At 35.0% G+C, this 14,340-nt stretch overlaps 1 protein-coding gene across 20 annotated transcripts in view; it reads right to left on the minus strand.

Moving 5' to 3' along the window:
• NRXN3 (neurexin 3) overlaps positions 1–14,340 on the minus strand; it is a 1,545,560-nt gene that overhangs the window by 37,801 nt on the left and 1,493,419 nt on the right. For 14 of the 20 annotated variants that reach the window (XM_070415785.1, XM_070415793.1, XM_070415776.1 and 11 more), the window contains one exon: positions 12,516–12,594. In XM_070415785.1, coding sequence (XP_070271886.1) covers positions 12,516–12,594 — 79 coding nt within the window. Of the gene's footprint in view, positions 1–8,083; positions 8,155–12,506; positions 12,595–14,340 lie in introns of those variants that run through there. The other 6 variants (XM_070415649.1, XM_070415641.1, XM_070415766.1 and 3 more) reach the window with 2 other exon arrangements.

The raw sequence follows: 14,340 nt of genomic DNA on the forward strand, positions 1-14,340 counted from the left end.
TGCACAAATTATTTCCTAAGTGTTGTCAAGAATGACTAACTTCACATGAAAGATAGTATTTACCCTAAATATTGAAACCATTCCACCTCATAGAAAACAAGGGTAAGTCATTGCAACCACAACTGTTTGCATAAGTCAGAACTGAATTATTTTATAGCCTCTATCAACAAAGGTTTTTGAAATCTTTGAGAGACATGGTAACAAATTTATTTAATGAGTGTTTCCTGACCACTTAATATACTCAATTCACAAACTTTCATTATTATCAAAGAGGCAGGTAGATACTTCATATATATTGGTTAAGGGGGAGTAAGTTGTACATCATAAGAGACAGTATAACATAGGGACCAGTGTGTGAGCTCAGGGGCCAGTTGGTTTGGGTTCAAATCCAGTTTCTTCTACTTCCTGCTGTGTGACTTTAGACAATGTGTTTAGCTCCTTTGTGCCTCGGTTGACTCATTTTTAAAATGAAGATGATAATGATAGACCCTCATAGTATTGCTATGTGGATTAAAGAAGTTAAAAATGTAAATAATGTAGGACTAGACTTGACTATACTAAGTGTTCAATGAATATTTAGTCAATGAAGGAAACAATATGTTGCAGGGACAAGCCTATAGGTGAAGGCCTAGAGATCACCTCAAGGGACTTATTTCAATATTATGTTTGGTGAAGGTTGACCACAGGGACAACTAAACCTGACACCAAATCAAGGTAAAGTGTTGCAAAGCCCAAATAGAATATCTAGTGTGTCAAATTGGAAGGGCTAATAAGATCCAACACATTCTTTTCAATTCCCAGATCTCTCAAACTCATTCACAAAACAATAGTTATCTAAGAGTAAAATAATTTTTTCAAAAGTTGCAGTCATTTTCAGCAATGCAATGGTTACCATACTGTTTTAAATGTTCACATACTAGTTTATGAGAAAATATAGAAGTAAAGCACACTGATATAGTTCACTGTGGAGTTGGTTCATAAACATATGTCAAATATCATAACTAAATAAAGTTCACTATATTTTAAAAGTTACAAAAACATACGGATGGAGTAATGGAATCATGCTGAGATTATCATTATGTGCTAAGAAAGGCATCTCTTATAGCTTTTCCAAGGTCAGAAAACAAAATTTGCAAACCTAAGAAATATCCTGTCCAGCTTCAATTACTAAAGGAGTAGTTGCAACTCTATTTTGAGAGGGGGGAAATTGGTCAAAGCTCCAGAAATGAGGACATAATTGTTGAACAGTTTAGTGCTTTAATATGTGTTAAGCTTGATCCTCTGTGTATACAGCAATAGAAATAAAATGCATCCCTTTTCAAACAGGTTTGAATGTGAATGCCCAAATATGTGACCTTGGAAAAGCAAGTTATTTGAGTTACAATGTTCTCAATTGTAAGATGGCCACCATAGTTTCCCCTTCATAACTTCTTAAAATGAAATTTAAATAAATACCATTTTGAATGCACCCATCATGTTATCTGGACCAGTTATATGCAAGAGCCAGCTCATGGTAATTGATTGCTACATTTTCAGCAATTTTTGCAAGTGGTTGCTAAACACAGCCATTATAAAAAATAGCTAAAATTACAATCAAATGCAGTACATTAAAAACAAAGGTGAACAACTTAAAATTCATTACTTCCTGGTTATTTTACTACTACCTATGCTCTTGATGTGTATAGTATACCTATTGATGTGTATAGTATCTGTATGGTGAAAATACATAGAATCATGTACCAATTCTGAGTTTAGTGTTATCGTATGTGTGACATGCAATCAACCATGGTGGGAATGTTTCACACTATAGAAACATCACAAGTTTGAACTGTGTATGTGCTAGTTCTTAACATTTATTAGCAAGCTGCTTTACCTGGCTCTTCAAGAATAACCCTCCCTCCAGCCTTTTCCACCTTCCCTCTCTCCTTTCTTTATTAGAAAGTTCTTTTTAGTCCACAGAGCCCATTAATTTCCTCTTTGTTCTTCCCCTTTCCCTATGAGCAGCAAAGAGCTATCCTGACATGACTGAAATCTCATCATAAAATTATCTACCTTAAAATATTTTCTCTATTTTCAGATTAAAAATATAGGCATTTTTATTTTAGAAGCTATTTAAAAATCTTTAATCTATTAATCCCTTTTATACTCTCCTGCTCAACCTTTATAAATAAGGAGGTGAAATCTTACAGAGATTCATTTTCATACTGTTAGTATCCAACAAATCAAATCATTCCAAGTTATACAGCAAATTTCCTGGATAATCACAGGTATAATCCAGCATCTGAATAACTAACTGGCCGTTTTATTCCAGTTCTGTCTCTAGATAATCAAACCTTATTCTCAGAACTAAAGCTATTGTATATGTCATGTTCTTTGGAAAGAGAAGAGAAGGAATTTAGGTACAACTCGAAGTGATGGCTCTTTAATTCTTCCATGAATTAAAAAATAAAATAAAAAATAATATCATTTGACTTAGATCAAAAGATAATCTTACCTCAAATTGTACATGAGGTAGAACCAGTGAGTTAAAAAGGTTTTATCCCACTTTGGATGCCTTGCCAAACACATTTATATATTAGGTTAAAATACATCAACATTAATGAATTTTATAATTAAAAAAATATTCAGATGTACACAAATGCCTTACCAATTCAGGAACAGGCACTACTCTATAGAGCAGAAATGGTGTTGCTTCCTCACACTAGCATTTTCTGAAAAAAAATTTTCTGTTGATCTGTCTCCAAAGAAAGGTTTAATTTGACTAGAAGATTGATAAGCTATGAAAAAAAATACTCTTTGAAAATTAGCTCTTACCTGAAATCCCTTTAATAGTAAGACCATTTAATCACACCAAAAAAATCAACAAGGGTTTCTTATTGTTGTGGATTGGGTGGTTGTTGAGCTATTATTGTTAGTAGTTTCCCACTGTTGGTTTTGCCTCCTTAACTGGGTAAAAGGTGCAACTTATGACTTCCAGATGCAAACCACAGTTATCAGCCTCAAAATCAACTGAACATTTGTTTTGCTTTTTTGTGAAGTTCCCCAGGGGTAAGGTTAAAAGTAGAAACGATAAGGGAGTGAGAAATCAAGGGAGAGGATTTCAAATCACATGTTACAAACAGAGAACAGAATCACAGAACGATACGAAGACAGTGGACTCCAAGACAGGATGGCAAGACCAGACAAGAGACACACATGCTTGACTGCTATGCAAGGAAAAGCAAACACAGGAACAAAACCAGACAGAGATGCTGCAAGAGCAGCTCTTGGGGCTACTATGACCCGACGCAAATAATAATAAAAATGAGAACCCATGGAATTATAACTACAAAAGAAAGTTACCCCCACAACTCATACACTGGACTTGCTGGGTTAGCCTGGATGTGTCACTGGATGAAACACAAGATGGCATCATTAAAGCCCATGCATTGGTGATGGAGGCCATGGTTAGTTGATCAGCTACGAAATTGTCACTGCATGCCACACAATGATCCTGGGCTTGTCCAGAAATAAAAGATACAACAAATACTCTATATCTGCAATAAAATTCTTTTTATGCCATCTGAAATTTGTGGAGAGGGATGTGTTTGTTTGTTTGTTGTTCCTGCATGTTTTTCTTTATATCTTTTTTAGTATTTCCTGGCTTATTTGTCCTCTTAATTGTCATAAAGGGGAGAGTAAAGGCAAGTGGCCTGTGCAGATATGGGGAAAAATAAAAAAGGAAAAAGGGAGAAAATTAAAGGGAAAAATATACATTGGAGGAAGAAGAGGAAAACACTATTTCATTCTTTTGTACACAACTTTCTTAGATTTTGTTGGAGTTTATTTTGTTTTAAGCATAAATACTGGAGGGATATGCTGAAGGGGAAACATTCGAAATTAGGATGGCAAGAAAAGATTTTGTTGCCTTGTTTGATTTGTATATCTATAAATCTCTCAGTATTTAAAAAACCATGATTATAATTACTCTTAAAGGATAGCAATGAGTTAAAAATAGCCATAATGACCAAAATACAAAATATGAATCAAAACAAAATAAAATAAGTTGAACCACCAAAAATTCATGCGGCACAAGATGAGGTGAAATAACATAAAGTGTTTTTCAAATATATACAAGGCATATATCTATTTATACATATATGCAGGTATGTGCATATGTGGATAGATATATCTGTATAATTTTTCTCTCCACCCCTCTCAGGGATAACTGAAGTATGGAATCATCATTGTAATTATGATAAAGAAGAAAGCAAAACCTAAAGAAAAATTAACATGCGTTGTTTACCAAGTTAAAACAGTATCATGCATGTTCATGTTGGCTGATGTAAGAATGATGGTGTGAATTTCTGTGTAAAACACATGGCTGATGGCAGGGGCTATTGTAATCTCTGTTTTTACATTAGTTGAATCTCATCTATACTGTGTCTACATATATAGAGAGAGGCACTATAAATTTAGTATACACACATATAAATATATGTGTATATATATAGGTACACACAGTACATACATGGGCTTAGGGGAGAAAAAATATAGAACATAAAGAATACAAAAAAACCCATAAATGCCTCTCTTTTAAAACCCAATCCCTCTTTATTTATTCATTTTTTAGGGAGGATTTGCTTAATGATTTCATTAAGCTAATTCCTTATCAACTACTTGCACTGGCATTTGAAATCAGGAAGTTCTCACAAGTTTAGTTTGAAATTCAACAAGCCCATCCTTAAGTTATTACCTAAGAAGCCCTGACCCTAGACCAGTAATGGCAAACCTTTTGAGCTTGGCGTGTCAGCATTTTGAAAAACCCTAACTTAACTCTGGTGCCGTGTCACATATAGAAATTTTTTGATATTTGCAACCATAGCAAAACAAAGACTTATATTTTTGGTATTTATTTTATATATTTAAATGCCATTTAACAAAGAAAAATCAACCAAAAAAATGAGTTCGCGTGTCACCTCTGACACACATGTCATAGGTTCGCCATCACTACCCTAGACCATACTGTTATATGGGATTCAAAGGAAACTTTATGACTGAACTGTTCTAATTCTTCCACTGTAATCAATCAGAAATTCTGTGCCCCCAACCTAAGATACAGAAGAATGGTGTTTGGGGTTACTTAATTCTGTCCCTGGCTGGCATCATCTGTAATTGTTCTTGCCTGTCTATGAATGGGGTATGCTATTTGCTGAATTAAAGACCTCTTTTTAGAGTTTTGATAATGTTCTAGGAATTTCCAGTCATTGTCCACACTGTTTCTTCCCTTCCTATCCATTCTTTTCTTTTATTACCCTTACTTTTCTGTCCTCCCTAATAGACAATAAATTCATAGTAGTAATGAAAAATGTTTTATAAATAAGTGATTTATTAAACTTTCAAATGAAGGCATATATAATTTTTTCATTTATTATTTTTATTAGATTTGTTATTTTTGTTATGGAATCTATGATAATGGTTAATCCATGAGCCTGAGCAATACTGTATAATAAAAGGCTAATATGCAAATTGTCCTCTTGACCAGGAGTTCAACCAGGAGTTTGAACAGGGGGTGGGGCCAGCCGGCCAACTGCTCACAGCCCCTAAGCCTGGCCGGCCCCCCAACCCCCCGACTGGCCCCCCACCCTTATCAGGGGTGGGTCCAGCCCACCAACTGCCCATGGCCTCTCCTCCTAGCTAGCACTGCCCTGGATTGGACCCCTAACCCCTATCAGGGGCAGGGCCGTCGGCCAACCTCCCACTTCCCCTTCCTCCGGCTGCCTGATCCGCACTGATCGGGCGGGCTGGCAGGACACCACTTGTGCACAAATTCGTGCACCAGGCCTCTAGTGAATTATATAATTGCTTAACAACTACTTAGGACACTTACTTATACTTATATTTCTATTATTACTCCAATTTTCAAAAATATTTATCATTAGGGATTTAAAGGGCACATGTTTGTTCCAATAGCTTAAAAATTAGTTTGGGTTGGGGTAGAGTTGGGTTATTAAAAAGTGATACAATTTATCACTGAGTAGGTTAATGAGTGAAAACAGAAACTCTACCGTTAAAATTTGGAACATCATGTGCCAATGAACATACTCTATTAATTTATAGATCAGCAATGGGAATTAAAGAATTAGTAAGATCTAGCCTAGACCTTATATGTGAGCAACTGTTTGCTTTTGGGTGTATTATAAATCAAATATAAGAATGACTAATGTCTACAGCCAATACTGATTAATTACGTTAACAAATGTTACATCTACTTACATTCTGCTTTCCAAAGCTAAATCATTTCTCCGATTACTTTATTGGAAGTGTTTTTAAGTGTCCCTGAGCTCTTCAAGGTGAAGTTCTGGACACTGTGATACTCAAACATCCATATAGCATTTAATTAGGATTTACTATTCTACTATACACCAAACAGCCACTCCACTAATAGCCACTTGACTAATAACATTTAAACATGATTCTCATTACCAATCATGAGTTCCACCTGGAAAAAATTTTTCTAAAATTAAAAAAATAAAATAAACCTTTCTTTGTAATAAAAACATACAAGTTGCTAACTCTTCAAGCTTGCTGGAGACACTTATGTGTTTATAGAAAAATACACAAGATTACAAACATCATATTTAAAAAGCAATTTACTTTTTTTTAACCAAAGATTCTGGAGAACAAGGCTCTATTTTTTTTATCCTGTGTTAGAAAAGTATTACTGTCTTAACATTGCAGTGTCTTAACACTTCCCACAGTGTTCCAGCAAATAAAACCAGGAATGATTTGGCAAACTTTTAAGCAATTCAGTGCCAAATTTTCATATTATAAATACTTCACTGGGGGTATCTCAATCTGATAAAGATTAAGAATCCAGTTTCACCTGGAGAATACAAATTGGGGGATGCTGTTGGTGTTCCGCTAAATTTAAATTTTACCCACATTGGGTTGAGTATTATAGTGAAACTAACAATAACACCAAATGCAAATGTAAGGACTTTGGAGTTGAGGAGTAAAAATACATCTGAGAAACACTCTGGAAATAGTAATTATTTGGTGATCTCAGATTACTGCCATTAGTTAAACGTTCCCATCAATCCAATCATTATAAAAGTTGTTTAGCACAGTACTCTTGATGATGGATGTGTTTCATTTTTACTTCCTTTTACTGTCTGCCCTCTGGTGGAAGTGCTGTCCCTTGAAAAACCTGGTTAGCTGACAGCCAGGAAAAAAATATCCCTGGTTAATTGCTGGATGAATCAATATAGTTGTTAATTATTACCATGCCAATTTCAGGTGTTAAAGGGATTTCTTTTTATTTTTTTCCTCTGCTCTGTGACTCCTGCCCCCAAGGACTTTTAGAGTTTGAGGCCATAAATATATAAAATTTAGGAAGTTGATAATTTCTAATTATAAAAAAGCTAATCTAGGAATACATTTCAATTTCCAAAGATGGAAACACTGGGGATAGGAACAGAGGGGAGGGAGAGAGAAGAAAAAGAAAGTCAATGTCATCAATTTATCTTTATTTCAGAATTGTTTTAGATCACAAAAGTGAACTCACTGAATATCTTAATTGTTATTTCGCTTCCATAGTCTCATGAAAAAATTCTATTTTCTAGTGGTTATCTGAATTCTCTCAAGCGCTCTATATTTTTGTTATTGTTGAATCTGGATGTGTAAGAAGGACAATAAATTTTGAGCTTACTGCACAATTTAATATCAATAGAGTATAGTTGGAAAGGAAACATGTATATGCAAAGTCACAAATCTAAAATATTTTTAAAATGTGTACTTTAATAAGTATAAAGTATATAAAAATTAGGTTAGCTTGTGGAAAAGCTGACCAAGATACATAAATTAAAAAATACAATTATCTATCTAAGTTTTCTATATTTCTTTTTTTACAGAAAATTTATTTAAGTTGTTTAATGTATAATTTCTCATTAGTCATTTTGGAAGTCCTTTATTGTAATGACAATTCTTTTGCTTGATAACAAACAGCAGCCACAGTGTCAGTGATTATTCAGGACCTCCACGTTGTATATATTCAACTTCTTCTTGAGACACAAGTTTCCTTTTATATTTCTGAGGTAGTATTTTTATTATTTCTGCAGTGCCTGGTGGACCCTGATGTATCAGCCAATCTGATGATTTACTTTCCTTAGAATGCTGAGAAATTAAAGAAGAGTGAGATGGTAGTCCTGCTGATCTCAAAACTTCTGATACATTAGGTTTAGGATTGTCTCTTCTGTTAGGGAACCTTATTAATGAAGTATGTGGCTTGACTACCTGCACTACCCTGCTAGCAGATGCCATCTTGCTGCCCATCATGACCCCAAGAAAGGGCAGCTTTCACAAATCTAAAATATTAAGTAGACATTGACTTCTTTTGTGTGAAACATAATCAACTTTTATAAATTAGGAAAGTTAAAATCCTGACCCTCAACTTTAGGTAGTTAAATAGTGATTCTAATATTCTTCTGAATATTTTAATTTGATGCAGATGGTTTTATAGTTTAAAGGCTCAATTCTGGGTTTTTAAAGCAAATATTAAGAATATGTGATCTTACCTTTTACTCATTATAAATGATCTAGTTCCCTGGAGTAGAAGGGATAGGGAGAGTAGAGAATTCTTTTTGTTGGACATATGTGGGTTTGTTAGGGTGATGTTTACTTATATAAAATTATATATTTTAAATAATTCAGTAGGTTTTAATTAGCTGATTAAGGGGAGATGAAGTCAGATGGATGACAAATCTCCTATTTGAATTTAAGATTATGAGGTACTTTGTGAGTCATACAGATTCAATCAATAAATACTAATTGAGTTTCACTCTGTGTCTTGTTGTCATGGTTTAGGACCTAAACCTAAACTTTAGGTGGTTGTTGTTTTTTAAAAAAACTCATTTACATATTTTTCAGAGAAAATTTGAGATCCATTGGATTTTCAAGGTCTCTAAGCTATCATCAACCAAACTCCAAACACTTTGACATTGTCTCCAAACATCATATGACTGAGCTACACCAAATTTGAGTGCCAAAGAGGGCTTTTGACATGAAAAGCAATTGCTTGCTTCTGACTCAAAATCAGCAGCTTTAAGACCGATTTTGACTTAAAGAAAATTAAGTAAGAAAACTAATTTCATTTAAAATGTGATGCCCACCTGAAAGTAAAAGTTGTGGAATTAGCATATACTAAACTGCCCGAATTTATGAAGAGCAAGAACTTCTAGTGGATTTCAATCAGAAAAGAACTTATAGAAGCTAAATGCCTTATAACTGAGGTAGCTAGAAAAATCATACACTTGCTAATACAATGAGAGAAGACAAGGTAATGTTAAGTAAAATTGAACAAGGCCTAGGTAATTAGCCAAATTTAGTGTATTTCCATCAAATATCAAGCATGGCAAAGAGTAACATTTTAGAAACTGAGGTAGTGAATTAGGTTGTTTAAAGTCAGAATTGTAATCTCAATATTCATATGGAAGTTCAAGATTAACTATGTCAAAATTATGTAACTGTCACCATTACCTGTTGCTGCATGGGCAGTAAATTAAATCCTTCTCTCTAGGTACTGCAAAAACTAGCCCCAGAAACAACTGTTTAATTGTTTCTAGATTTTAATCTCCATTTTTTGAAAATTTGAAGGATATGGAAATATTTCCCATATAATACCAAAAAGTGCTTGATAGAGCTATGCTCTGTAACCTTCATCAGTGTTAATCTGGTCCCAGAGCAAAACTTGCACATCAATAGGAATATCTATTCCCTTCCCCTAAGGACTATGCCTCTGACAAATGTCCCTCTGTATCTGAATCACTTACTGGGAGTACTTTATGGAGTAAATAAAATTAGAAAGAAGAAATGATCATCCTTCAAATGTGATGAGTTGAATGATCCCAGGCAAGGGAAATCAATAGCTGTGTCTTAGAGCGCATGTTAGCTGCTTCAGGGTTGGCATCCTGTCACCTGATTTATTTATATACCCTTCCCCAACTCCCTTGCAGAACAGAACAGATTGTTTAAAAACTGCTTTAGTCCCCCCCCACACCCCATGTAATTATATTACTAAAGAAATTACTGGCATTAAATTCTGTCCTCTGCCTTTGAATCAGCAGAAACACCTGTGCAACCACTAAAAGGCCAATGGACTTAGTTTGCTGCCACTCAAGTTTGGAGCTGTTCATGTTCAATATCAAATGGCAACATATAATTACACCTGGGAGCTGTATAAGTTGTGAATCTGAGATCTGGAAAAGCCCCCTGTGTTATCAGGGAGGTTGATATGGAGATGACTATGTGGGGTGGGGGGAGGTAGAAGGCGAAGATGGCAGCAATATTTCAAAATGATCAAGCCTCAGTTTTTATATGAAGACTTAAAATCTATGGATTTGAGAAACATGTCTGTGTATGTATATGTATATAAATATCACTGCTATAAAAACAAGAAAACCAGAGAAAGAATAAACATGATTAGGTAACTATTGACCATGAATCAGTTAATATGGGGATCTTGCCATATTCATATGTGAATCCCTAATACCTAGTACATGACTAATGTACACAAAATGTATTTGTTGGAGAGGTAATTTAGGTGGTAAAGCTCCTTGTTCTCTTTTTCCCCAACAGTTCATTTATGAGAATTATTAGAACAGGAAGGACTCAAATCTAGAGATGCATTGTATCCTTCCTAAGTGCTAAGAAATATTTATTAAATGAATGACTGAATGAATTAATGAATAAGAACTTGGTGTATAAGTTCCGGTATAGATTAAGTGTATCTGCCATTTTTTATTATATTTTAGTATAGTTGATATGTAATATTATATTAGTTATATTAGTTTCAGGTTTACGATATACTGATTTGACATTTTTATACCTTACAATGTGATCACCTTAGTAATTCTAATAATCATCTATCATTCTTAAGATTTATCACAATATTAATGACTATATTCCCCTTCACCTTTTTTCATCCATGTCCCATCCCCTCTGCCAACCATCCTTGGTCTGTGTTTCTATGAGTCTGTGTTTGTTTTGGTTTGTTTGTTTGGTTGGTTGCTTGGTTGGTTGGTTTGGTGTTAGATTCCACAGATAAGTGAAACCATATGGTATATTTCTTTCTCTGTCTGACTTACTTCCCTTACATTAATACCCTCTAGAGTTAAAACCTCACTTAATACATTGAGATAATTACACAATAATTTGAAAAAAATCTGACTAACCAGATCACGGTTACTTTTCTCCCACACAAAAAGGAACAGATCACACTCCAAAGTGAAAAGGCCCCCCATAGTGTTATGTCCCTAAGTCATGCTAAGGAAAGGCACCCACAGAACTTCCTGGATCCAAAGCCACTTGCAAGTCACCAGCAGTCAGGCTTCCACAAAATGTGAAAACTTGTAAATCATTCTGGGTAACAGGTATATTTTTACTTCTGCTATATTATTTCTTCATGAAGCTTAAATTTCTCTAGAATTAGCAAAATAAAATGTTTACTGGCTTGTCATTTTTTTTTTTTAAAAAAGGAAAGGGGAAAAATTAAAGCAACCCAAAGAATCAATTAGAAAATTCTATTTATTTCTCTTAGCTTTTGCAGAAATAAGATCCTAACCCAACTCCAGCTTTTAATTCTTTTAAACATACACAGAAATTCGATGATATCTGTTCTCTATTATATATATGTATAAATGTTTAACTTAGAGCAAGTCTCAAAACAGATGACTTGGGAAAGTTGATAGGAAATAGTCAGGGACTACAGTTACCTACTGGACATTATATCATATAAAGCTCACTCTAAAGAAAGGCTATAAAACATCAAAATGTATTTGGGTGCAAATGGGGAACACACAGAAGCTCCTAATTGCCAAAGTCCTCTGGACTTCAGCACAGCGAATACATTTTGAAGCATCTCAGCCATTGACATGGCATTGCTTGGTACTAATTTTGTGTTTGCTCTATTGCTGCACAAATTCTCTAAACACCCAATGAACAAAATTAGTATAAATATAATACCATGTGAACTGCTGTTGAAATCCCATGGAAAATGTTTCTGTTTTTTTGGTTTTGTTTTGTTTGCCACTTAGGCTCAGAACAATTCATGAGGTTTAAATGACCATTACAGCTCCACTTTGGGTTGATAATTTTTTGATATCATTCCACTATAGGCCTTCATGCCTCTACCCCACCCTGTCAATTTCATAGCTGCCACTGGCTGCTATGCATTTGCTGTTCCCAGGGTCAGACTGGGTGTTGGATTGCTCAAAGTTAGGTTGAATACCATGGATTTTTCTTTATCAAGGAACTGACTTTAAATTTCCCTGGGACCTTGTTACTCCTTCCATGGGATTTGATGCTTTAGATTACACATTAATATTTATATATGTATGTTTATACATATATAGATATGGGAAATACACACATTAACACACTATAATATCTATATAACACATGTCTATTCACATATATGTATGTATTGTTTTTTGCAAATGAAAAAATAAAGCAAGCAAAACAAGACTGACCTAACCTACCTGTACTCGGTTCACATTCAACAAAGTCTTCATCATCGCTTGAACATTCAGCAGATGATACAAGGTCATCTGATGTTGGCTGTTCATGTAGAAAAAATAAGGGGTAGGGGGAAGAGAGAGGAGAGAGAGATAAGGAAACCAATGAACAAAAGCATAGACAACTTATCACAGTGTCCTGCCTCCATCATTATTACTGTTTCACTTTTCTAAGAGGGCATGCTGTAGGATGCAGAATTTTTCTCCCCTGTAGCTTATAATGGCTTTGGACCTGGACAATTTGTGTGGGTCTTAATGTGAAGCTGAGTGACCCAAAGTGGTTCTAGGAGATTCATCCCGAACCCACACCATCATATGGTGCAGCCTGACTTTCTTCTGACTTTAGTTTCAATTTTGAGAATCAGATGGGCAGGAAACGGGCTATTGCAAAGGGTGGGCAATACAAGAGTACAAGCCAGCCCAGAAATGCCCTACAGCTTTGAGAGGATTTTAAATGCATATCGTGTGTGGTGTTGAGTGTATGATTTGGTGGTTGTGAATCGATAGGCTGGCATAATTAATGAACGTTGTGGAATGCAGTCTGTTCAGGAACAGGATAAAGGCTTCCCTAGCTAGCAGCAATGTCTTTGTGTAATTGCTGCAATTAACTGAATTAGTAATGTGGACCAGCAGAGAGATACCAAATGACAGTCTCTCGACATAGGTAAGGCTGTTTCTGGAGAGAAGAAAATCTCTTGTCGCAATAATAGTAATTCAACTTGAGACCATTTGTTTTTCTATTGGATCCCAGAGAAACTCCCCGATTGCAGGGAATTTGCTGGGAGAAATATAGGGGCTGTGGGTATGGTCAGTTAAGAAGGACCCTGGCTACATAATAGATGAGAAGACTGCTTTGTGTGCCTGGTACATGCACAAGAAATACTGTTGAGTTAATTAACTAATCTATACATCTTATATAAAGAAACACATTTTTGTCCTACTATGTACATAAGGGCAATATACAAATAGAGTATATACTGGTTTGCTGGTCTTATTCCTAATGCACTTTAGTCTGAATCCATATTCAAAAGCAAAGGCAATTATAAGCTAGATGCTGCATAAGACTTGTATGCATACTTATTAATTAGAGTTATTATTAATTCAACATAATTTTTACAACAATTCTTTGAGACAGGCATAATTATTATACTTTTAAAGAGAACTGAAGTTCAAAGAGATTAAGTAAGTTGCTGAGGGACACACAGCTAGTAAGAAATATAGTGAGGATTTGAATAGATAAATCTTATTCTTGCTCCCCTCAATTGTGTCCCCTCAAATTCCTATGTGGACATTCTAGTTCCCACACTTCAGAATGTAACTGATATTTGGAGGTTAGATCTTTAAAGGGGTAATAAAGTTAAAATGAGGTCATTGGGTAAGCCTAATCCAATATGACAAGTGCCCTTATCAAAAGATGAGACTAGGACACAGACACACCAAGAGGGATAACAATGTAAAGGCACAAGGAGAAGACAGCCATCTACAAGCCAAGGACAAAGTCTCTCCCCACCCCGTCCCCCCCTAAAAAAAAAAAGTAACTCAGCTGACACTGTGACTTTGGACTTCTAGCTTCTAGAACTATAACAAAATAAATTTCTGTTGTTTAAGCCACCCAGTCTGAGGTACTTTTTTTGTTATGGCAGTTCTAGCAACCAAATACACATGATAACCCATATGCTTCGTATTCCCAGCCAACACCCTTTTTGAAATAGACATACTAGGCATAAAATTATTGGGCACAGGAATGAACAGTAGAAAAACCACATTTGGTCATTGATTTCACTTAACT

The sequence above is a fragment of the Myotis yumanensis genome, unplaced genomic scaffold (genome assembly GCF_028538775.1).
Source record: "Myotis yumanensis isolate MYYU_CA2020_CCGP unplaced genomic scaffold, mMyoYum1.0.hap1 SCAF_1, whole genome shotgun sequence".
NCBI lineage: Eukaryota > Metazoa > Chordata > Mammalia > Chiroptera > Vespertilionidae > Myotis > Myotis yumanensis.